The 27,904-nt window shown below is 31.8% G+C and overlaps 1 protein-coding gene across 1 annotated transcript in view; it reads right to left on the minus strand.

Moving 5' to 3' along the window:
• Positions 1-27,904, minus strand: part of Usp14 (ubiquitin specific protease 14) — a 46,573-nt gene that overhangs the window by 12,289 nt on the left and 6,380 nt on the right. Inside the window, exons 3-7 of the mRNA XM_014416185.2 lie at positions 25,252-25,359; positions 22,440-22,554; positions 16,420-16,583; positions 14,989-15,074; positions 14,754-14,910 (exon numbers count right to left, since the gene is read on the minus strand). Of these exons, the coding sequence (XP_014271671.1) occupies positions 14,754-14,910; positions 14,989-15,074; positions 16,420-16,583; positions 22,440-22,554; positions 25,252-25,359 (630 nt within the window). The remainder of the gene's footprint in view (positions 1-14,753; positions 14,911-14,988; positions 15,075-16,419; positions 16,584-22,439; positions 22,555-25,251; positions 25,360-27,904) is intronic.

Here is a 27,904-nt window from a genome sequence, read left to right on the forward strand (position 1 = left end):
ACCTAAAATAAAAAAAAACAAAAAAAAACATAGAAACTGATAATGGTTGAGTGAGGGAGTCACAAATTTTAATTACATTTTTTTGGCGATTCCATATCCAAAAATATTAAACATGTGTCCCAACATTTATTCTCAAATTATAAAACTTGTAAAAAACTGAGTCTATAGAGTAATCAACCAATATTATTTTATGAACTGAGGAGGAAAACTTATGTTTATTGATAATTCAGCATAATTACATATATTTTCTTTGCATTAATAATATAATATTATGTAAAGTACTACCTAGAAATTCATATTATAAATAAGTCAATTAAATAGGTGATTTATCATAATTCATCACTTACAAATATCTAATGATAATCAATGTCATAAAGAAATCAGTAAAATTTTGATAGCAGATTTTTGAATTAAGAAAAAAAATTAAACAATGTAAAATACTTAGAATTAATCCTTATTCCATCAATTAATTGATTTCAGCAGTAAGTGATAACAGAATTAAACGACCCAGAGTGGTTTATTAAATTGTTTGTCAAATCACCAAGGTAAAACTTTTAAATGTAACTTATATAATTTTAGTGAATCTTTTCACTGAAAGACTGAATTTATTCTTAGTGATTGGTATCACCGATTTCAATGAAACCCTTTATTTGAAAAAACAATTCTACTTTATTTTGTAATCATATTTGTTTACAAAGTTCAAATAATTCTTCTAAGATTATGTCCAATAGCTGTTAATTTTATGGAAAGAAGAAATTCTACTCTTTCTAATGAATAGAATGTTGAAATCAGATAAACTGAAGACGAGATCTGAACTTCAATACAAACTTTAAAAACCCCTCTGAATTGATTTATTTATTATGATTATTTTTATTTTTTATGATACTTTTGGTAGGAAGTTTTTTGATGTACCAAAGCCAAATCTGGAGTGTTATGGTTTTAAAAAATCTATAAGTCAAATTTACTAATAAATTAAACATTTATTTGAACAAGCAAATATTTCTTAATGTTTGTATTTTCCTTCAATTTATTAAAAAAAAAAATCTGGGGCAGTTCGTATATCACAAAATTTTCAATTACCACCCTATTAACATTCCCAAGTTTTGTGTAGATTAGTGGGCTCGGGTTAAAGTAAGTATTTTGTTCCCGTAAAGAATACAACAGTTTAATAAAAAGTAAGGAGGCTGTCATGAAAGCGAGAAAGATCTGGGCTTTTCCCGTTAGAATCTGCTGTATCTATTTTTCTTTTTTCTCCTCTAGTTATTTATGAAATTCTTTCATATTTTGTATTTAAACATTGTTTATCATTGTTAACAATGAGAACTGGTTATGTATTTTAAAATAACAAAATTAAAGGTACTTTACGAGGAGAAGATGGTTGGGGGTGCGGTCAAAGAGAAACACAAATAAGTTGGTGTAACCTATTTTATTGTGCCAACATTTCGGCTAGAGTTTCTAGCCTTCTTCAGGGCTAAGAACAGAACAAGATAACAACCACAGTAAGTACAGAAAATAAAAAAGAAAGTATAAACAGAATAACATAGAATGAATAATTTTTCAAAATAGAATTAATAAAATGAAGTAATGAAAGAAGCGGGAAATAAAAGGTATACATAGGTAATTGAAAAAGTGGGTAAAATAACATAATTAAGGAAATGAAATAAAAATGAAGTTATATAATCCAAAGAAGTATGAACATATTAAAATATAAGATGGTCAGGGTTGCGGTCAAAAAAAGAAGAACAAATAGTTTAAAAACTATTTGTTCTTCTTTTTTTGACCGCAACCCTGACCATCTTCTTATATTTAAATCTTTACGGTATATAATATGAACATATTAGTTATTAATAATTTAAAAATTAAAATATGGAAAGAAAAAGAAAATTGAGAGGAAGAAAATATATGTAACAATAATAATTGATAAAGAGGCAAAATATAAGTAAAGTATACCATAAGAAATGAATAGAAAAAAATTTTTTTTTGAAAACACCAATAATATAGTGAACATAACTTATAACGTGGGTAAGGAAAATGGGGAAAAGAAGAGGTGGTAAAATAAAGAAAGGGGAAAGAAAAAAAAGAATAAAACGAACCTGTTAGCTTGAAAATCAAACACCTAATGGATACTGCGCCAATGACGGCCAAACTCTGAATTAAAAAAGCCGTCACAAGAATGACTAAGTATTACATTTTCTACTTTTTATTTTTACCCTCTCATAACGTTTCCTCTTAAACAACACTTAGTCATTCTTGTAATGGCTTTTTTAATTCAGAGTTTGGCTGTCATTGGTACAGTATCCATTAGGCGTTTGATTTTCAAGCTAACAGGTTCATTTTATTCTTTTTTTTCTTTCCCCTTTCTTTATTTTACCACCTCTTCTTTTCTCCATTTTCCTTACCCACGTTATAAGTTATGTTCACTATATTATTGGTGTTTTCAAAAAAATTTTTTTTCTATTCATTTTTTATGGTATACTTTACTTATATTTTGCCTCTTTAGGAATTATTATTGTTACATATATTTTCTTCCTCTCAATTTTCTTTTTCTTTCCATATTTCAATTTTTAAATTATTAATAACTAATGTGTTCATATTATACATATGTATATATAGTTGACCGTAAAGATTTAAATATAAGAAGATGGTCAGGGTTGCGGTCAAAAAAAGAAGAACAAATATTTTTTAAACTATTTGTTCTTCTTTTTTTGACCGCAACCCTGATCATCTTATATTTTAATATGTTCATACTCCTTTGCATTATATAACTTCATTTTTATTTCATTTCCTTAATTATGTTATTTTACCCACTTTTTCAATTACCTATGAATACATTTTATTTCCCACTTCTTTCATCACTTCATTTTATTAATTCTATTTTATATAATTATTCATCTTATGTTATTCTGTTTATACTTTTTTTTTTTTTCTGTACTTACTGTGGTTGTTATCTTGTTCTGTTCTTAGCCCTGAAGAAGGATAGAAACTCTAGCCGAAACGTTGGCACAATAAAATAGGTTACACCAACTTATTTGTGTTTCTCTTTGACCGCACCCCCAACCATCTTCTCCTCGTACGTCATCCACGGTCAACTATATCTCATAATTATAAAGGTACTTTAGAGGAAGATTTTTTGACAATATGGCATTTATGCCCTGTCAGACTATTTCAATGAGGATAAGACCTATTTGGTATTAAAGAGCACTTAATTGCTCATTGATTCACTCAGTTTAATCAAAATTGTTATAGCCATTTTGGAGAAATTTGAAAAATCTATTCTATAAAGTGGCATTTCCCATTGATTGATATTACTGAAAAAGTTGCTGTCGTATCCCAAGCATATACATGCCTTAAATATGTAGTTTCAGTTTTGCATAACTTTTTTATTTTAAGCTAGTCTGTTCACACACACCACATATGTCTGTAAAGTTATCAGAGTTCATCAAAGAAGTGCTCTGTGTGTTGCTCAAGCTTTTTGCACTGTGTCATACAATGCTGTGTGTGACAGCCCAGCTATGCCTCCGATTAATCTTTTGGCAGATGAACGCAGCTGGATATTCCGAATAAAACAAGAAGATGCTCATTGAGCTACATAAGCAAAAGAAGAGAGAATCATATCTTTGAAAGATTGCAGAGATGTTGGAATGCCTCATCTACTGGAAAATTGGCTCAAAATATGATTCCCGATAAATCAACATGAATATCCTGGAAACATGGGGAGGTGCATTATTACTTCACCCAACTACTTACAGGACACAGTTACATCAGGGCAAACTTAGCCTGCTCCAAAATTGAGGACAGATCATTGTGTCCACCTTGTGATGCAGTGAATGAAACAGCTGAATATTTGTTCTTCTGTTGTTGAGGTTTTGCTAAAGAAAAAGAAGGGCAAATTTGGCAAGAAATCAATGCCGGAAAACTTAGTCATTTTGATGATAACTTGGCAGCAGAACTGGAGTACAACAGCAGACTATGGAGCACAAATCAGCGGAAGGTTCAGAACACAAGAGCTAGAAAGGAGAGGCCAGGCAGTGGCAAAGAAGTAAGTATATAGCCATTCAGCCATATGAAGTAATGCTCAACAGCGGTTCTAAACAAGAATTAGGATGTGGTTTTTTTTTAGTGAGTAAGAATCCTACTTTTTATTTGTTGCAGTTCATCTTATAAAGATTTTAAACCAATCAGCAAAAAAAAAAAAAAAAAAAAAACACCCAGAGACCATTTTGCGTAGCTAGATTATTTGGAGTTGGGGACCTCAAAATGTGTATTTCTGTTGAAAACTCAAATTCAAAATTTTTTATCGACATTGCAAGGCCACATTATGCACTTACTTGTAGACATAGAAGAAATAAATAAATTACTAACAGTGGATAAAAAGCTTATTTTAAATTTATATATCTTAGAATGAATTAATTTATTTTATAAATATGTTAAGACTCACAACAATTTAATCCAAGTGAAGTGAATCACAGGAATAATAATGGATACAATTCTTAAGAAATAAGGAATACAATTATTGAGAAAAGAGCCTTAAACTTTTGATTTCATTTGATGTAGTATGTCAAACTTGGAGTATGAAAAGAAATGGAAACAATCACTAAACAAAAGCTGCTTCGATGCTGAAAGGGTTTATTTATACTATTTTTTATTAAGTTTTTTTCTTCTCTTTGTAACTCCTAATAAACATTTAAAAAAATGAGGATGTAAGGATGGGAGATAAGTCTGGAGAGGGTCTCCATCACACCTCTGCTTCCCTTCTGTTCAGCTGGACCATGCAACAAGGATTTGACCACCCATTCTTACATTCTCTTTTTAAGACCATTCAAGGGGGGTTTGATGACCCATTCTTACATTCTCATTTTATTTAAGTTATAAGTATTGACAGATTAATAAAAAAGTATAAATAAAACTCACAAAAATATCATAATTCTGCCACTTTACTTAACTTTGAAGGGACCTAGAGTTCCATTGCCAATAATCTTAGAAAAATACTTCAAATAATTAACATGTACAAAATTGTATTCTTTACAACTTTTATTCAAACTGTAACCTCTATCAAGTACTGGTGAAAACATGACTAAAAAACAAAAAAAAGTTCATGTTTGCTGGTGTGAGAACAGGGGAAAGAGATAGAAAATATGAGTAGTGTAGGATCAAAACAATTTCCACTTTTTGAGGAACTTAAGTGAGGAACAAAGCTATTTTAATGGATTTTCCATGCTCTTTTTAATAGTGTGGTTTATTTTAAACAAGCATAATCAATATATTATTTAGTAAAGTAAGAAATGTTTAGTTCCTGATTTATGATTTACTCATATGTTTTTCTTTTGTAACGGGATTGGACATGTAGGAATAGAATGATCTCATTTTTTTCAAAGAACTTTTCTTTTTTCCATCTTTGATTCCTAACCCAACATCCTACATAAACACTAAGAACTTAAAGAACATATCTAAGACATATTGTCCCTGTTTTCTTTAGAACAATAATTCATAGAATAAAGATTATAGTTTATTCCAAAAGGGAACACGTTCCTGAATTGTCATGATTGTTTCTCTGTTTCTTAGTCACTATATATTTAGTACATTACTTATCTAACACAGAGCTGTCAAATTAGTGGCTGCAGGTAGGCCCCTGAATTATTTTTTGTGGCCCGAGATGTTCGGGAGTATGTATGCAGTTGATGAACCAACACTATGTAATAAAAAAAAATATAACACTACTTAAAGAATGTTATTCTACTTTACTTCATTACTTCTTTTAATTATCCTGATCATATTTCTGAGTCATCAGTTCAAAATATACTTTAAGAAAATTTGTAAATATGAATGGGTATGCCTTGATTCACCAGCTTTATTAAATTGCCTTTGTTTTAATTGAGCTTGATAAACCTTAGCTGGCCTCTATGTAACTATTACTAACCAATTTCTGCCCAACAAAACAATTAAAATATTTTTGTTTTCTATTGAAAAAAAAAAATTATTGGTACCCTAAATGATGAATAATAATTAATTGTTTCATTACAAGTGCTCTACGTACCCAGAAAAAAAATGTTGCATTTTCGCTACGTTGAGTTAAGAGGTTACATTAGCCTGGGGGTAAAGATAAATTCTTTCATGCTATCCTCACTGTTTTACTTGTACAAGTGGTTTCAGCAGGCCAAAATTCGTAGCGTCATCAGATCATTATCTAGCCAACGTACAACAAATATTTTATGGTTCATATAAAGAAGTAATATATGTGAAGTCAAAAAATAATTTATAATTTATATTGTTTTGATGAATCAAAAATAGTAGATCAAGCATAACTTTTCTTAGAACAAGACTAGGACAATTTTCATTGTGAAGAGTATTTATTGCATTTGTATCATATTTGCAAAAAGTTCGGACTGGTACAAATACCCATTAAATCAGGGTGAGGCAACCTCGACCAACACTGGCGGGTGCTCATCACTAGTGAATTAATAAAAAAGTAAAAGATTAATTCATTTTAACATACTACTAATGGATATATTGAATGAAATACAATTCAAATATTAAGTCATCTAAAATTCTTTTGATAGAATGAATTTTTAGAGAGCCTGACTAAAGACGAAATTTCCTGGTGTCACCAAATGTCTGAGGCCAACACTGCTAATACCCTTTTCAACTTGAACATGATAGGTTTCCCTTTGAATATCTTAAGTACTACTTCAACATATCCGATCATCCTATCTGAAACCTCTCCTCAACCTATTCCGAGGCATTCATCTGAATACAAATTGTTCGGGGCCATCTGATACCTCTGCCTACATCACTACACCTCAACCATTGGTAACAATCATACGTGCTTCGAATATATCCATCTCAACAATCCCCCTCAACATCCTTTGGCAATCTTATATCTGATATGTTTTTTAAATGTCTAAATCATTTCCATTTTTTTCTCTAATTAATTTATTTTTTTCCCAATCAAGTCTCCTGCTCCACACTTGTATTCCATTTTGGTACTCTAAAGGTTTTTTTTTTTGAGATTGTTATTTATGCTCCACATGTCATAATATTCCATATAATCAATTTATATATATATTTTTTTGGTTTAGAGGTTGATATATATATATTTTTAAGGCAATCCACAGCAATGGTGATGTTTGCCTAGTTATATACAGGTGACCAACCTATTCTAACCATGGTGGGGTGTTAAGTTTTTCATTTTGTGGGACCGTCACTTGATGAAAAAAGTCAGTGCCCCAGGCCGGATTCGAACCAGCAAATCTCTGAACAATAGACTTTATATTCATGCTTGGAAAACTATGCTGAGCATATTTACAGTGTTATGCATATGCAGCATCATCCCGCACTCAACACTGTAGTTGAGGATCAGGAGATATATTGATGTATATCCATGTGCCTCATATCTTGAACTACTTCACAGTAGACAAATATGCTATTACTGATCTGGTAGTGCACTTGGTTTGCCTTTAAGACCTTATTTGCTACAAGAGTGATAATGAACCTACAATGCCTAGATCAAAATAAATGAAACAAACTTATTTCAAAGGATCACAAAAATTACAAAAAAAAAAAATGGACTATGGGCTGATTTTTAAAAAGGAATGTAAAAACATCAAATACCTGCTTAAAGAAAAGTAAGCATTTTTATTTGCAGTTTGATTTTCAAATCTGTAAACCTGGTACACACTTCAATAACAATCAATGTTTCAATAAATGTTTTTAGAAGTTTAACTTATTATACTGAAATGTTTACATTTCAAAGTTATCTAGGAAAATAAGTAGGAATTTCATAAATAAAATAATTAATTGAAGTTTGAGGGAATATATGATTAAAATATAGAACTTAAAAATTATGTTGAAAACCAGGGTCCAAGAATAATTACTAAAGCAAAACATTGTGTGGATTTATAATAAAAAATAAGAAATTTAAACTTCAATTAAAAAAATATTTTCAAGGGACTATTCTTAAAATTCTAGATTTATTCATGTCATCACAATAATAATAGCTGATAAGCAATCAGTAGGGCTTACCACTATCACAGTTACATATTTCAGGAATAGCTTTATATTCAGCCTGAAAATTGCTTTATTTTATTTGGTTGCATTCATGTTTCCTAAAACAAGACTTGCTTTTAAGCAGTTTAAGGACAATGGGATCAAACCAACCTCTCTACAAAGCCAATTTACTAGAACCTACCTTCCTTCTAAGATTAAAAATCGTGCATATGTCAATTAAATTTTCCACAATCATATAAGCACTAAGATAAGTATTGATCATCTCTTAAGAAGTTGTTTAAGAACCTTTCGATATGATCCTGAATTTATTACAGACTCTTACTAACTAGAGTAAGAAAAAAAAAATGATAATCACAACAAATCTAACCAACTTCGCAATTCAAAGTAGCCAAAATTATAGGAAACATAAGAACACTCCAACAGGGAGTCTATGGGAATACACTAACTTGGAAAATCTTGGAATGATATCAAAATGACATTAAGACAAATAGGCAAGTGATTGGGTCAGTCTACTGTAAAAAAGATACTTAATATAAAATATCTATTTCCGAAACAATGTTAAATATTTAGAAGATGGTAGTATACCATAATCTTCAAAATGATCTTGTCCCACAAAAAATTGTTTTTTCTTCAAACATTGAGCCAAGCAAGTTGTAATCCAGATAGATGATCAAAAATGGATCCCACTTCCTAAAAAAAGAAAGAGGTGTTAAAGACCTATTTCTTTTTATCACAGCCAATGAAGAACCAATAAAGGGGAGATCCGAGTAAGACATTTGGTCACCAACAAATTTGCATTAAGTTCAAAATTAGAGACACAATAGGCTTTATTGGAGAAAAAACAGACAAAAGCAAAATTTTTCATTAATCCACAATATTATTTTAAGAAAGCATTAGTTGTTCTTCAAATATTTTATTGAAATAATTTCTTGCCTGCTAGCAGTCAGTCCCTTAACACGTTTGTTGCTGAATGGCATTATAAGATGCGAGGTGGCTTTCGATTGCTGACTTGCGGCACCTCAAGATAACAATCTACAAGCATGATTCTGTATAGTTTCAGTTGGAGGTTGTAGGAAAATATCTGCTGTGGTAGGTAGAAATATTTAACGGAATGTCTATGCTTCCAGCTTTGAAATTCACTTCCATTTTAGACTCACTGTTCAAGAGATATTCAATACTAAAGGTAGGTGAAAATCAATACACATTTTGGCTTTCATATTCTCATTAAAAATTGTATTTTCTAATTAAATATTTAATAAGTGTTTGTATATTAATTCAGAAAAATATTTTTTCTAATTTTAATCTTAAGATTTTGCACAAAATAATTTTTTTTTTTTGACACAAGAAAGAAACTCGTAAGATGTATTTGTTTAATATACATACACATTGAATATCATGTCTTTATTAATTACAAAACTGAATTTTCATTTAGAATCCTGTTGGACTGAAAGGAAAAGGAAAGCTGATTTCAAATCTGGAATGTGTAAAACTTCTATAAGTAGTAAAATTCTTTTTCAATATTTTAAAATATCATATATTAATTTTTAGGAAATTCAAGTCCAGGTACAGGACCCGGACATTCAAGAATTTGAAAATCTTTCACCAGGAAAAAACAGAAAGCTGAACAAAGAAAGTGTACACATTATTTTATAATTTATGATAAATAAACATATATCTGTTAGCGCCTTCTTAAATTATCTTTGACACATAATATAATTTATTGAAAAATATGATTGGAAGACTGTTAATTGATGGTGGGTAACATATAAAATGAAGATGATCCAGGTGCGATAAAAAAAACTCAAATGGTAATTATACTATTGATATACCATGGTAATTATAATGTGAGCCAACGTTTGACCCCATGTTGCAGGGCTTCATCAGGATTAAAAAAGATACTAATAACTATAATTAAGATTTACAGTGAAAACTACAAATAAACAACAATTACTAAAAGGTACAAGATAATTAATGAAAATGGAATTTTTTTTTTTTTAATAATTTATTTATTGTTATTTACAACTGTATAAAAAAGTACATTTGCGGTATTATTAAAGGATACTGTAGGGCAAGAGGTCATGGGTTAACGACGAAGGGTAAATGTGATTTAATAGAATTAATTTTAATCCTCCAATTTTGGCACCATTCTTCAAGGGTGGTGATGTGGGATTGGAATACAATGTAAGGATCATTGTTCACTGACAATAGACATGTGTCACCGGCATACGAGGTAAGGATTGTGTTGGGATGTCAGCTGTGAAAACTGTATAAAGGATAGGACCAAGGATACTACCCTGAGGTACACCAGCAGACTGACGGAATAGGGATGAATAAGCGCCGTTGTAATTTACTTGAAATAATCTGTCGGAGAAATAAGAACGGATAATGAGGAAGTATGTAGGGGGTAAGAATTTACGGATCTTGTATAGCAGTCCTGGGTGCCAGACTCGATCAAAAGCCTGTTCTACATCAAGAAAGACACCTGAGCAGTACATTCCGTGCTCCAATGAAGACGAGACAACATCAACCACACGATGGCATTGCTGGATAGTGGAGTAGGATGTTCGGAATCCAAACTGGTGATCTGGGATTATGTGGTTGGAATCAAGGATGGGATACAGGCGTTTTAAGATGAGTTTCTCAAGGATTTTGCCCATGATAGGTAACAGAGAGATAGAACAGTAGGAGGATGGGTATTCTGGCAGCTTTTGAGGTTTGGGAATCCAAACAATCCATTTTTGTTATGGATAATTTCCAAGGGTCAGCAAAATATGTGGATCTGAGGACAGTATTGTAGATGTAGGTGAGGAATAGAACAGATTTTTGAGGAAGATGTTTTAGAATATGGGATGTAATTAGGTCATAACTGGGAGCTTTGCGGGAAGGTAACTTCTGAATGATGTTGGATATCTTTAAGGAGGAAATGCTTTAGGAGGAAGTGTCATCTGAAGTTGGGATTCTTCAGATATTCTTAATACATTCTTCATTGTATTCGATTTGAGTTGGATTAAGGATGTCAGGGTGTGGCTCAAATGTTTTAGAAAGGTGCTGACCAGAAAATGGAAATAAATAAAGAACTATTACAATCCTCTAACATACCCTATGTCTTGGCCTGAAGTCCCACAACAATATTTCCTACCTTTTCCTCTAATTTAAAAGACCCTGTTCCTTTCCAACACTGTTCCAATGTAGTTTACCGGATTCCCTGTTCTACCCCTAGTTGTCATTCTTCTAATAATGGCAAAACTAAAAACCAACTTAAAAACTGTATTTTCCAGCACAAAACTTCTACCAACACCTGTAAACCTTTTGCATCTAAACTTTCTAAACATATTTCAACTCTTGGTCATTCTTTTAACACATTGACTGCCAACTACGAGATAACTCATAGATTCCGTTCTTTTCTAGGATGCCAATTACCAGTTATCTCGTCCTGTGATTACCTGCTATTTTTGTGCAGCTACGATTAAACTCGAAATATATCAGTGCTAATATCGATAGATGGCTTCTGGGAAAAGAACAGAAAAATCAATCCTGGCTTGCATAAACAAAAAATTTATTAAAACGAACAAAAATATAATTATAAAAATTAGTTCAAATTCAGAAAATAAAATGATATTTTATTGTTTGTGGACCTTCTTAAAACAATCTTTCACACAAAGGGCTGGCTTCTCTTTACAGGCTGGGCAGAAATAATATGTTTTTTGCTTGAGTACGAATATGGATGTGTATCTATGATTGAGCTTCAGAGAAGTGACAGGTCAAAGCGTGTCTGCATGTGAATTAACTCGTAGTTGGCTTCCGCGAAGAGATTTCTGTTACAGAAGCTAACTACGAAGTAAGATTCGTAAGACCTTTGTAAGATTTTTTTTTTTTTTTTTCAAAACACATTTTCTATGCTTTTTTTTGATGATCTAGAATTAGAGTTTTTAATAATATCATGTGATTAAATCAAATTGTCATTTTAGGCCAGATTTCTGGAAATTGCCATGTCAATCAACGTATTAACTTTGACCACATATCTATTCTCGCTACTGTCCCCAACCATAAAAAAACGCCTCATTTTGGAATCAATACATATCAATTTACAACAGAAATCCATCATAAAGTTGATGTTCTGCATTTCAGAAGTCAACTAACTTATTATCCACCCATATCTTTTTTTTTCTGTTTTTTTTTTTATTTGTCTCATATTCTCCCCTTATATCTTCATTCAATACTTAATATTTAATGTTTACAATTCATCTTTTATATTTTTATTAATATATTTTATATTTATCTGTTACCTCCACTTTATCTAACATTTATTACTTTACAATTAAAGTATTAATAATACTAATAATTAATTAATTGTTTTTGTTATATAAATTTACATACCTTCTACCTCTATTCAATTTTGTGCAGTATGTCTGCCTATATTACATATTTCCTAATATTATATTTACTTTAACATTATTTTATATCTTTTTGCCTTCAAATGTAATATATCTTTTAACTGCCACTCCCCCCCCCCCACTCCTCTATCTTGTTGGTCTTCAGCTCATTTTTATGTTAACTTCCATTCAGTAAGGTGGGTGCCCTATGTTGTTCATTATCATTGACTTTTATTCTTATTTCCCTTATTTTTACATCTTTTAGTGGCAACTGTCTTTTATTATTTCTTTTATGTCTATTTTTTATTTATTCCTGTTTTCATCAATTGTCTAGTACCTTTATATCATTATTTTTTATTTATACTTTTCAATGAAATCTTAATTTTAGTTGTTTGTATCATTTTTAGCCCTGATGAAGCCCTACAACCAGGGGTGCAACACTGGTTCACATTAAATAGTTAAATTACTATTTGAGTTTGATTTTTATTTTATTTTTTTACGGCACACGAACCATCTCCCTTTTATATAGAAATATAATTTTTTTAATATTCAATAAACAATTGGAAATATCCTTTCTCCGTGTATATTAAGAATAACAGGGCGAGTCCTGTCAGTCAAATCCCTCATAAGAATGGTCACAACAACCAAATCATCAATCTGAATCATGGCAGCGCACCTCTCCCAGAACTTCCAACTACTTATCAAATACTGCAGGAACAGTGTCTCGAGTATGCTCGACCCCCAAACACTGTCAAAGGTCAAGAATAGGTCAAAGAGTTATGTTATCAAACCATAACATTCTTTTTTGCCTCATTTTAACTTAACAGCGCCCTCTAGCTTTAGTGAATCTGTAGTGGCATGAATGGCTCACCATTCTTGAGAAAACTGCAGTAGGCTATTGACCAACAGGTTCTTCAACACTTTGCTCATGAAGGAGAAGAGACATACAGTCCTCTAAGACTTGGCTAATTTCTTATTCTTGTCTCCTATCTTGTAAAGGAATCTAAAATTAGCTCAAGCTCCTTTGAAAGTATACCTTGTCTAGCCAAACATTGAAGACCATCAACAGACTTTATCCAATATAGAAAATACTATTCTTAGGAACTACAAATCTATCCTATCAAAACCAGAAGCACGACCAGCCCTTTGCCACAAGGCACAAACCATACTGGGAAGGCATAACAAAGAACATCTTATGAATCCCTCATTATTATCTTGCGACAGACACTCCCTTGGGTAGGTCTTGGCAATAAACACCTTCACCACTTCTTTCAGATGTGTGGCCTAGTTTCATGCTTTAATGTGGCAAATGCTTGTAATAGAGTTTTCACCCCTAACAACTCCAAAAATTAAAAAAAAAAAAAATGTTTGTTATTTATTGGATAATTGTTATGAGCTAAAATATAACATGATAAAAGTCACAGAAAGCAAGTGATATGTATGTGTGTGCACATGGATTTACTAACCTGGGATTTCGTGACAAATGGATGGCATTATAAGAAAACATGAAAAAAAAAAAGTCAAATAAGACAATAAAGTATACATATCTAACAAGTTTTATAAAAAAAAAATAATTGATTTCTGGGAAACTTCCTACACACCCATTCAGCAACGAACGTGTTAATCTATAATAAATAATAGATATTGATTTTGCATTACAGAGGGTATTTAAAGTAAAGACAGGATTGAGAAAATTAAAGATTTAAGAATAATTTTAGGTAAAATAAAATTCAATATAACCCATTTATATTATATGAAAGATGTACCTCAATATGATGTGATCACTCGGTAGTAACATATTATTCACATAAAGACTAATAAAATCATAACTAAAATATTAAAAACAACATTAAGCATGAACATTAACTTATCAATGAAAGTAAATCCTATAAATCACACACCTTTAATAAATTGGTGACCTGGAAATACAGATTCAGTAGGCACATTCATTTATCTGTAATCAAGACAACAGCTACTTTTAACTACACTAAACAGACTTGCAAAAGTTTAACTGAACTTCTACTTTCAGCACTGGTTTTGTAACTAAGGTCCAACCATTGCTACCATAATAAATTTATTGAATAGGGAAATTATTATTTTATTGGCCATTTAGAATAAATTTCAACTTTCACAACATTGTAACAATTTTTAATTTCAACGGAATAAACATTTAATCTTTTTTTTACAATTAATAGAAACAAATAACAGGTTTCAGTAACAGAATCAATAACATCGTTTTAAATAACCTACCGATCTCCATATTAGCTGCAGGTCACACATGCTATTTTAAGACAAAATACAGTCATTTTAATAGGGAAATAGACATATCATTTAGAAGACATATGAAACCAAGAACCAAGAAAAAATATAACTAACCGATAACAATCCAGTATGCATATGTTTAACGTCTTGAGAGATAAAACAACTCAGCTGCAAAAAATTTTCCTCAGACTTTGAAACAGGCTCATTTCCAGCTTCATCACATTTCAGTTCAACTTCAAAAACACCGCCAAAAAATTGATCTACAAAATACCTGTCAAGATAAAGTAGTAAAATATTAGGTGTTTTAAATTAATTATAAGAAAACTCAATAACTTTTCAGGCAACCTACTTATTAGAAGACGGCCTATCATTATTCACAGATTCAAGTTTCTGCTGCAACATACGCACAATCTCTGTCCAACATTCATTAGCATCCTATTAATGATAAAAAATTATATATATATGAGAATCAATAGTGAATAAAAACCTTATAACTAAAGAAAAACAAAAAATGTACACACACGCATATGCAAGCACTTTAACAACAGATAACATAACAAGAACAGGATATCCAGGGAATCAACTTAAATATAAACTTGAAAATCAAACTAACTGTGTTGATTTTATATTGATATTTTTATTTAAACAGTATTATTGTTTAATTTCAAAACAAAATTTATTTGTATACCTGGTGCAAAAGGATCAGATGAGTATATTTCTATTAGTTCAATATAAATAATTGTGATTTATTTCTTTCACCACCAATTATGAAAAAATTGAGAAAACAAAAAAATTAGCTAGTGGTAGGGGTAAAGTGTCCTAATGTGTCCCAGTGGTGGGGGTAAGGTGTCCCTGTAGTAGCGGTAAGTTGTCCCAAGGAGTCCCAGTGGTACTAGGAAATAATCCCATTTCCCACAGTTACTTTACTCTACAGATAATTCAAAGCATCCCCTAGGACGTTTTATCCCACTGAGAGCGAAAGGATTAAAGATTTTTTATTTTTGACCTACACATTTACATATCCCATATAAATATATAAAGGGGGGGTCTGATTTATATGCTCACTTTTTGTTTTTTTTAATTTGTAAAATAAATATTTAAAAACATATATTTTAATTTTTGGAAGGAAATGATCAGGGCTAGAGTCCAGAAGGAAAAAAAGTTACGAACTACTTATTTATTTTCGGCTGATGTTTTGGTCTATCTATCTTCATCAGGGTTATTAACTGGAAGTGTATACAGAGGATCCCTCAACTGACAGTTGAGATTGGAAAAAATTAATAAATAGTTGATAACTATTTCTTCTTCCTTCTTGACCACAGGCCTGACCTCTCCTTCAAATTATCTTATGGAAAATCATCTCTATGTATATTTTAATTTTTTATCTATTTTCAAGTAATATTCTAAATATTGCGGAGGTACATACATTAACATACTTTTATGTAACACAAAATACTTTCAGGAAATTAAAAAAAAAAAAAGTAATATTATTACTAATGTTCTGAAACAAAATATTAAAATTAATTAATAAAGTCTTACATTGTCCAAATTATTTGTGAATAGGAATCATTAAACTAAATTAAAAAAAATAATAATAATAATGAGACAAAATTACATACATAAATTCATAAGTTCAATTAAGTAAATACTGTATACTTAGTTTCAGCATTGGGAAATATCTAGTTAATTAAAAAAAAAAAAAAAAAAAAATACTGTATACTTAGTTTCAGCATTGGGAAATATCTAGTTAATTAAAAAAAAAAAAAAAAAAATTGCTTACTTGCTGAACAAAAGTACCATTTTCGTTTTTTTCAGCAAACCTAGGAAAAATCATCTGTAAAACTTGTAACAGCATAATAGGGGGTATTGACAAGCCCTTATCCATCAACTCATACAAATCTCGTAAAGCAGCAGTCACTGTGTGAGCAGATATACCAGACATACCTAATAATGAATAATGAAAATAAAATAAGTATTATTAAAAATATTAAACTATAAATAAATGTACATATAAAGGATCATAAGTCATAAGTTATATTCACCTTTTTTTATTCATATATACACGGCAATATTTAAAAGTTACACTTCATTAAACATTACATTATTAAGACTCTATAATTTGTATAATGTAAGCATTAGTCCATGATTTCATTTTCAACTAACAATTAACTGTAATTATAATATATATTTTTTTTAAATACTTAATTTTACTAACAATATATTTCAATTTACAAAAATAAATTTTGTGAAAAAAGTTTAATGATGTAATTTTTAATCATTCCCAAAGTTTTATTGAATATAGTTCAGTTGTAAAAGAGGAAATGTGGACGATGACAACAGATCAACTTTTTTTAATAATTTTTTTGGGACTCAAGAGACCCTCAAAGTTTTCGACAAATAAGTCTTTGATTGCATTTTTATTGTAACCTACTGAAAAAATAAATAAATAATTTTTACAGGAAATAAAATTAAATTTGTGTTTTCCTTCACTTTTGACCTTACAGTAATTTAAATACAAATCTAAAACATTTAATAGGTTTATATCAAGTCAAAAATTTAATTGAAATCCTATTTAACCTAAACATATAATTTAAAATGGTACATAATGTAGTTAACTGTATATAAAATATTAATTTTATTTTTTATAAGAAATATAGGTATCTGGTAAAACTGAGAAGAGGTTACACAGATGATTTAATTGAAGTGTGATTTTTATGTGTGTGCATCAAAGCTTATTAAATTAGTGTATTAAAGTTTATTAAAGTGATTCAATTCAGTGGTTTTTATTTAAAAGAAATCCTAAAAGTTTCCGAAAAGGTGAAAAAAATGGAAATGGCCACAATGGGTACGTGCATTTGAGGTATATATTATAGCTAAGGACATTACAAATTGGGACAGAAAGGCCTTATTACATTGTGGAGCTACAGAATTACAGAATATTTATTATTGTTTCCCCAAAGAAAAAGTTAAACCAACAGTGAAACTTCCAGATAACACAACAAAAGTACAACAGTCTGATTATGAACAATCTGTTTTTGAACTATGTATTAATAGCCTAAACAAGTATTTTACACCTAGGAAAATATTGTGTATGAGAAATATGAAACAGAAAAATGAAGAAAATATCGAACAATTTTTGGTTTGTCTGCCTGCACAGGCTGCCAAATGTGAATTTATAGATAATGAAAATCAGTTAAGGGATCAACTGATTTTCTCCTGCTTTTTCCTCTTCCGAACTTCAAAAGCAGGCCCTAGGAAAAAGTACTATATACGATCTTGAGAAGCCTCTGGAAGCACTAGAGATTCAATTATTCACTATGAAAGGAGAAAAGTCATTAGATGACTCTAAATTTGTTAGAAAAATTGAGAATCAAAAACAGTCCAGAAATAAATTTAAGCAATCGAAATGCTACAGGTGTAATGCTGTAGGGCATTCTGCTAATAACCCTGCTTGTCCCGGCTGGGACTCAACTTGCTCATTATGTGCTAGACTCTTACACCTGGCAGCAGCTTATCATTCAAAGGAAGAGTGCTTGAACTACAAATCGAATCAATCCGGACGAGGAGAAAATCGAAAAAAAACTCGAACGAAACATGTAAAAACAGTTCATTGTAAAAACTGTTCTTCCTCTGAAGAAAGTGACACAAGCAGCACAGAAAGCAGCCTGGCCAGCTGGCAAATTTATAAATCAACAGTTGGAGCCCAAGATTCATCTATGAATGATAACATCCTGATTCGATGCAAAATTGGAGATGTGGAACAAGTAATGAGAGTTGACTCAGGAGCTTAATGCTCAGTCATTGACAGAGCCACATGGGAATCTCTAAAGAAGAGAGGCTGTGTGGCTAAAAGATTATATAAACTAAGTAAGGATGAGCAACAACTGTGTGTATATGGAGGCAAGTCAGCACTAAAGATTGTTGATTAACTTAAAACTGTAATTGAAATAAGCGCTAGATGGGGAAGCAATCCTAGGAAAGACTGTGGCTGAGGAACTTGGTGTTTTAAAGGTTGGATTGGCAGTACAGACAGTGTATTCTGGTGTGGAGATGAATTCTTTGAAGGGGATTAAGGTGCACATAGAGGTGGATCCTGAAAAAACACCAATGCATATCCCATATCGCCGAGCACCAATTGATGCGGTTCCAATCATCAAAAGCTCAAGAGATGGACGAATCACAATCGATTATCGATGTTTAAATAAGGCTGTTCTCAGTATGAAACACCCGATACCGACATTGGATGACTGCCTCTCAGAGCTGCACAATAGTCAAAAATTTCCAAAAATTGACTTAAAGGATGCATTCTTCTATCTTGAGTTAAAGGTTTCATGCCGTCCTTTTACAACTTTTCAGACGTTGACGGGTATGTACCAGTTCAACAGATTGCCACAAGGATTGACTTCTTCACCTGAAATATTTAATAAACTATTGATATCATGTAATCTGGCTGTGCCGGATGTTTTGCATTCGTTGACAACATCCTAGTGTACTCTTCAACGAAACAGGAGCACGATGCGAGATTAAAACTTGTTCTCGATAAGCTGAATGCAGGGTTCACACTGAATGAGAAGAAATGTGTATTTGGAGTTAAAGAATTGGATTTTCGGGGACACCATATCACAGCAAATGGGTTGAAGTTACCCGAAAGTAAAGTCAAGGACGTCCTGGATTTTCGAGCGCCTAGTAACAAGAGTGAGGTTCCTATGATGCAGCTTCTTAGGACTTGTAAATTTTATAGGCCAATTCATACCAAATCTATCATCCCAATCCGAACCTCTACGTGAATTAGTGAAGAAGAATACAAAATACAAGTGGGGAGTTGCTGAAAATGACACTTTTCAGAAGTTAAAGCATGGAGTTGCTAATGCTGTCACACTGGGATACTACTCTCCTGAGGACCCCATTGAGGTAATCGCTGATGCTGGACCTTGTGCATTGGGGACAGTTCTCAATCAGCGATTTGTGGAAGGCCCAATGATTATTCGCTTTGCCAGTCGAGGCTTAAAGGCAATTGAAAAAAGTTTTCTCAAACTGAGAAGGAGGCTTTGAGTCTTGTTTAGGCCGTTAAGCGGTTCAGTACTTTTCTGAATGGAAAAAGGTTCAATTTAATAATGGATCATTGCCCTTTGCAGTTCATATTTGGTCCTCGTTCCAGGCCTTGTGCTCGCATTGAACAATGGGTACTGCGGTTAAAGTCATTCAAGCATTCGAAGTTAAATATCGCCCAGGACCATCCAATATAGCCGATCCGTTATCCCGACTTTCCACAGTTAGTGCAAACAAGAACCGTAAAGTAGATAATAGGCCACTTTTGCATCTTGCTTGGTGTTATTTCCCATTAGTTTTGACTTAGGAGGAGGTTGGTCAGGAAACAAGGAAGAATGAAGTTAAACGCACTCTAGCTTCCAGGAAGTGACTAAACAAATTAATCGAATTTAAAAGTATTGAGAGAGAGAGATCTCATTGGTTGGGGATAATTTTCTGAGAAATACAAAAATAATTATTCCAGAATCTCTGAGATCTAAAACTCTGAGTTTAGCACATGAAGGACAACCTGGAATTATTGCTATGAAGCAGAAGTTGTGTTCGAAGGTCTGGTAGCCAGGCATTGATGTAGCTGATGAAAAATTGGTAAGATCATGTCATTTATGTCAAGTAGAGGGAGTCGCTAATTCTCCAGAACCTATGTCTCGATGAAAATTTCCTGATGTTTCATGGGTTGACATTGCAATTTATTTCATTGGTTCTCTTTAGGTGATTATTTCTTAGTGACTACAGAATATTATAGCCGTTATACGGAAGTGGCGATTGTGAAATTGATTGCGGCTAATAAAACTATTGAGCGATTAGAATAACTGTTTAACAGGTTTGGTTTGCCGGAGTTGATTACTACAGACAATGGGAAACAGTTCACTTCAGAAGAATTTTTGAAATTTTGTCATATGAACAATATCAAATTATATCATTCGCTTCCCTATTGGCCGCAAGCCAATGGTGCTGTGGAGAAGCAGAATAGAACACTTCTAAAAATATCAAAACTGACCAAAGAAGGAACTGCAACGTTACTTGTTTCAGTATCATATCACATCACACCACATTCAGTTACTGGAGTTCCACCAGGCGATTTGTTCTTTGGCCGAAAAATTAGGGACAAAATACTTCCAGGGAATTGATACACAAGGAAGACAAAAGACAAGGAGTTGAAAGAAAGGGATACTCTTCATAAGCTGAAAGGGAAGGAGTATGCGAATATAAAAATAACTTGGTCCTAAAAAAGAACAATATTAAGACCAATAAGTAAACACCTACATTTCATTCCATTCCATATAGAGAAGTGAAGAAAACCGGAAATTCGGTCATAGATGTATCATCAGATGGTGTTAGGCTGACTCAGGATTCCAGATGTTTCAAACCTATATTCCTGCCAACGAGACGTCGGAATCATGAATCGCACAGCCAATTGGTGAGGAGATGAGTTCAACTACATCTGCAAAACAAGCCCTGAGTCTTTAGTAGAAAAGGACTTAAATGAGATGTTGGATGAAACAACAGTGCCAACTACCCTGGCAGGTTGACCTCATAGAAATCTAAGGGCCCCATCTTGGTTGAACGATTATGAATTAGGATCCCCTGTATGATCCACAGCATTCCGAGTTTCTTTTCTATGTTTGTTGTGTTTTGCACACTTCATTTAATTTTTTTTTTTAACAAGAGATGTAGTAAACTGTATATAAAATATTAATTTTATATTTTATAAGAAATATAGGTAGCAGGTAACACTGGGAGGAGGTTACACAGATGATTTAATTGAATTAATTGATGTATGATTTTTATATGTGTGTATTAAAGTTTACTAAATTAGTGTATTAAAGTTTATTTAATTGATTCAATTCAGTGGTTTTAATTTAAAAGAAATCCTACACATAACATGAACTATACAATTTAAGCCCGGCAACCTATATTTTATTTTTAAATTTTTAAAAATTACTATGAATATTTAAAATTTTCTGATATTTACAGAAATTTAAGAGGTAGTTGATTTGATTTTTTTTTTCCAGGACTTCTAAATTCCCAGCCAATTCCTATTTTCCTTAATGCTAGACACTTAGTATATAAAACATGACAGTAACTTTTTTTAAATAGTTGACAGTAACCAATGCCTGTTAACTAATTAATTGGTACATTTTGTACCAAGGCTGTGATTAGAGTTATATTTTGTATAAATAGTATTGAATGGGATTATTTAACTAGTATTCAGTACTCTGAACCCTAGAAATAATACTTTTAATGATAATATATTTTATTTCACATCTTTATAAAAGAATAATGATCTAATAATAATTATATCAAGACACCTCTTTGACAATTTCAAGCAACAGGAAGCAGAAGTTTGAAAAATATATGGATATAAATAAAACTATTCATCTTAAAACATAATTTTAAAAATAAGTGATTAAATATTGCTAAATTGTTATTTTATTTATTATCAAGCAGTAGCTATTGTTTTTAACCTCACTATAACAGACTGATTAGTTAACAAAAATAAGCAGTCCATAATAGTCTGGTTTTTCAATTGATTGCTTTATACCAAGATGTTTTTGGGTTTTTAAAAAAAATTTAGTGATTACACCAATGAACTGAAATAAACATATAAACAAAAAAAACAAAACAAAAAAAAAAAAAAAGAATTTCAATAACTGCAGATAAAGGTTAACTTTTTTAAAAAGAATTATTATAAATCGCATAACTAAAAATTTAGAAAGTGAAACAGAATTTATAAAACTAAGTAATACCTACCACCTTTGAAATTGCGTAAGGCATCTCTAAGTTCTGGAACAGTTTTCAAACACTGAACAGTAGCATTCATGTAACAAGTATTGCCAAGATTAGCAAGACCTGCTGGCACATTTGACTGGAAAAAAAGAAAGTATAAATTTAATTGTTGTCTACATCTTTTATATATTAAGATCACATTGTTTTAAAAAGTGGGAACTTAAGTGAAAAGCCAAAACAATATCTCTCAGATTAGCAAAAGGATCGTTGCTTTGGCCTGGCAAGACATTTCAGAAGCGGGTTGCTCTCTAATGGGGCCAAGGTAACTTTCTATAAAACACTTGTACATTCTGTTGTCACATACGGATCCGAGGTCTTCACTAAAGCTGATGAAGAAAGACTCTTTATCTTCGAGAGGTCCATTCTGAGAAAAATATTTGGACCTAATAGAGAGGGCAATGTATGGAGAAGTAAGATTGCGGAGCTATCGGCTTTGTACGGAGACAATGAAGTAACAAGTTTATAAGGTAGGGTAGATTCCGATGGGCGGGTCATGTGGCAAGGATATGCGCCGATGACATCCCAAATAAGGTCCTATCCGAGCGACTACATACAGCGGAAGAGTAGGGAGGCCGAACATGAGATGGTCGTACGCTGTATCAACGGATGCCCGGATCCTTCTGGGAACCCGAAACTGAAAAGTGGCAGCAGAAGACAGGATGGCCAGGCAGAGCTACTAGAGGAGGCTCAGGCTCGGTAACGGGCTGTCGCACCAATTATGATGATGATGTTTAAAAAGTAAACCATTATGTTTACTAAAATATATGTAATTCTAGTATGACCTTCATTCATTAAAAAAGACATTGTGGATTTTACAAGAAATAACCTATTTGCATCGTAACTCACTCTTGATTCCAATCTACTTCCAAATGTATATATGTAGAATGCAGAAATAGTACAAAAACAAAAAACAATCGATTTATTTTAATTTTACAAAATTCATACATATTGGGGTCCTTTAATATGTTTTTGGAGGAGTAGAAAATTAAAATAGTATTGATCTTAAGATCACACACTTGCATAATGATTTATTTTAATTATTTGGATTTCGGACAATTTAAGGTCCTTTGATATGTATTAAAAAATATGGAAAATGAAAATGCCATCAATCCTAAGGTTAAGCACTTTCTTATTGAATTATTTTATTTGATTTTAACTTTTTGGAGTTCTAATAAAAAGGGTCCTTTAATATGTTTTCAAAGAAGTAGAAAATGAAAATGCTATAATAGATTTTAAGAAGCCCAATCCCACTCTAGAACAAAAAACAAAAAGACTTTTTTGTTATTTAACAGTTATATTCCATTAGGACATCATTTTCAAAATACCTTTTCATATGAATTTATGAGGATTTACATAACACATACTGTACATTACTTTTTATCAAAACAATACTAACTCTCTTTTTCAACTTTTTTCAATAGAGAAAGGAAAGAAAATTTTTGGATAAATATGACATATATTGTTATTCTTTTAATGGATAAAATAAATAAAAGAATAGCAACAATATTAAATGAACTTCAAATTGAAGAGATACTTGGCCTGTATGAACTTAGCTCAGTTATGAGTGACAGTCTGATTTTACTTCAGTTGGTCACCAGATTGGCTTATAGATAATAGTCATGTGTTAGATTTGAGTAAAATGGCTCGCTCATATGAGCCGAGCAAAGTATACTTAATACAGATCATTAATTAATTCTCTTTCTTACAAAATGTACAGGTACCACTTTCTAAACCACAATAGAGCATGAAAAAATAAATCCACCAAGGGGGTAGTAGCAATGCTAGTCTGGATGATAGCTGTTCTCAGGCCTGGATACAAGAGGCTCATAATTAGCCCCATGATATTAGAGAAAACATGTTACTAATGAACAGCAAAAAAGCCTCAGACTGCAGCCAAATTACATAAGAGTACGGTATATAACTACCACCTAGTAGTACATGGCAAACCATGCAGTCACCGAATAAATGAAACAAAACTTTTTGTTTCTTTTATATAACATTTTTGTTTTCTCATATTGTATACTTCTCATTTTTTTCTGTAAATACATACACAATTACTTTACAAAAAAGCTATGGCATAGAGGTGTACTGATCTCAGCTAAAAATTAAAATTGATAGAAACACCTCCTGGTTTCAATCTGATTCATAAAGGTCTTGACTAGTTCGTAATTCTGTTTTTCTCTTAATCTCTCCTGAGCTGATTATAATAACAGTTTAGAAAATCTGTGTCTACTATTAATGTTTCACATGGTTCTCATTTATCAGGGTTTTTTTTTTCAAGATATTGTCCTATATCCTATCGAAGGTATTCCTTAGATATTACAGTGTATGAGGGCAATTGTCCCACGACTGTGTTTCCTCTCTCTACTAATACTAAGTCATAAGGCAAATACCCCCTGTTTAGGGTGTTCCTAAATACAGTGTCCATGGCGAATACCCCTTAGCTGTAAATCTTACTTTTCCAAAATCTGGAGGCAACTATAGAGAAATTTTTGTGTGTGACATCCTTCTTGAAGTTCTAAGGCAAATACCTTTAGTTTACTCATCATGTTGGTTGTCCTTTGACACATCCAATCATCCTACACCAACCTCTCCAAGTTCTGTTGAGCTACTTTCTGGATAAGCACTGTTTCATCAACAATTGGTGAATAATATTTACAAAATTCGACACTTTCATCAATTCAGAATAAAGGTGAATGAAAAATAAGTTCAACTAAGGTTAAAAAAATTAATAGAAAACCAGTAAATAATTTTATATTAAGAAATTAATACTTACAGCAGAAGCGAGCTCTGAATCATTCATATCTTCCACAAAACGTGGTTTTACAACTGGTTCAGTAGGTAAATCTTCTTCCTTACTACCCATTAGTAGGACTGTGCCATTCTAATTATAAACATTAAAATAATCAATTAATAAAGGTACAGGGAATGAAGAAAAGAAAATATAATGCAAAGTTAATGAAAAAGGCAAAATTTAGGTTTCACCCTGTAGTCCACTCAACCAAGGGGTTGCAGAGGATATGAAGGAGGGGGCGACATTTAAGTTTGGAAATTTGTTAAGGATACATTACACATACTAAAAGTCTCCATCTCTACCCCTTGTGCAAATGCCCTTTTTTCCAGTTTTTCACTTATCTCTTGAGAACGGTGCATGATAAAGAAATAAATATATGAAAAATTAAGGCTAACATTTTCTTTCAGAATGTTTATATTAATTTATTTTTTGAAATCTATTATAGTTTTCGAGATATTGAGAAATACCTCAAAATTTATTTTTACCAAACGTTTTTTTAACTTAAAACTTGTATTTTTAACTTCTTAACATTTTATATACAAATTTACTCAAAGAAGTTTTAGACCATTTTATTTTCTTCAAAAATATATATTTGTACTTCTTACTCATTGGTCTTCAATTGGTCAAAAAGTATGGCAGTTTGATATTGTCTTCTGGATTTTGATATCTGAACAAAGTAATGCTTTTGTTACTATTGTTATTCATAGTTTCCTATATGAACTAGTATGTTGACTATTAACACATAATGGGTATGTAAGTATGTACAAAATGTATGTTTATAAAGTAAACAATGATATGTGCATATATATTAAGGGAGTTGAGGTGGCTGTGTGGGCTAAGGTGCTTTCAATAAGTAATCACAAATTAATATAATATCAAGCATGGTCAGTACTTAGATATCTGACCACAAGAAAATAGAGACCGCACACCAGGGAAGATTATATAATTCAAGAACTCAGGTCAATATATCTTTCATTCCTGTATGGAGACAGTAATGTTCTCACATACTGAAAAGCATAGAGAGCTAAGCAACCCCTTTGTATAACATAGATACAGGCTCTCCAAGTTGGAGGTTGGGCATAGGGCTGATAATCTTATTCCACCAAAAAATATCTAATCACGCAACCTAAAACAATCCTCAGAAAATCTGAATTTTAAAAGACTCTATATTGGAATATTGGGAGCTTACACAGAACAAAGGCTGCCCGAATGGTAGTGAATAAAGTAAAAAGGTTCAACATACCGTTACCAATTATTAAGTGTGTAAAATGGCCAGAGGATGGTGAAACCACAATCGATGGCTACACTGTGTTCTACATTGGAAGAAACAAAAAGATTGAAACAGAAGTTATATCTATTAGGGGTATTCATAATGTTGTGTTAAATGTTAAATGTTTTACCATGTTAAATGTTATAACTATAAGATTGTGAGCAGCCCTATTTGAAGTCATGTTAAACGTTAAATGCATAAGAGCCCCTAGCGGATTTTCTCAGCAACTTGTTGTATAAGCCTTTATGTTTATAACCTTCCTTCCAGACCCTCATGTTATTGTTTACTTCAGTTTTGATTTAAGTAATTAATTACAACATGCCTAGAGTGAGTGAAAAGTGGAATTTGTGTGAAAGTTTAGCTTATGAAATGAAATGAAAAAATAACTTTATTCTGGGACATATGTCTCCTAAGAATAATTACATGGTTCATATAGTGAGATTTTTATCTGGCGAGCGTTTACAAATTTTCAGATAGTAGAATGAAATTACATTGTTTTTTTCTCAAATGTATCATTAAAATTATCCATTCTAGTTTAATAACAGGGATATGAATACCACAAACACACGAAAGAACTGAGCTGTCACAACAAAAATGGCGACGATCTCAACTGGTCTATTGTGTGACGTCATTCTCCATTTAACAGACCAAGTAACAGAATCTCAGCCATGTTAAATGTTATTTCGTTTTACCACGGTAAAAGAAGGCAATTTTTTTCGATTTAACATGAGTTTTTCCATTTAACACGCTTTAACATGTTAAACCAAAGATCATGAATACCCCTATTGGATTTATAGTAAGTATGGCAGAAAGTAAATTATTAATAAACTTCACCCCGATCAATGAGAGGATAAGTATAATAGGCTGTTGGTGGAATACCACAATTATTAACATGTATGAAACCGATGATAAATAAGATGAGATGAAATATTATTTCTAAGATTAATTAGACAAGATAGAATGCTTTAGACCAGATTCTGATACCAAGATTAATAGAAAACCCCAATTTAGGCAAAAGTCTCCATAAAACGAGTATTGAACATGAAGTTAGATGTTATAAAGTGAGAAAAACAAAAATTTGAGGAAAAGATGAACAACTGACAGAATCCCAAGAAGAGATACAAGGAGTTTTGAAGAAAGTTTTCCAGGAACTTCAGCATTAAGGGTAATCCACAAAGGAAGAACACATGGCCCAATTTGAGGTCTTCAACTCACAAGAGGCTGATACAATGACATTCTGGTTGTGTCTGACATTGTTCTAAGCTTAACTGGTTGGACATAAGGCTGATTACCATATTCCATAGAAAAAATCTTCACGCATCAGAAATAGTCAAACACAGGGGTCGTTCACGTCCTTATGTCCCT

Source organism: Halyomorpha halys, unplaced genomic scaffold (genome assembly GCF_000696795.3).
Source record: "Halyomorpha halys isolate HHAL.00 unplaced genomic scaffold, Hhal_1.1 Scaffold115.1, whole genome shotgun sequence".
Lineage (NCBI taxonomy): Eukaryota > Metazoa > Arthropoda > Insecta > Hemiptera > Pentatomidae > Halyomorpha > Halyomorpha halys.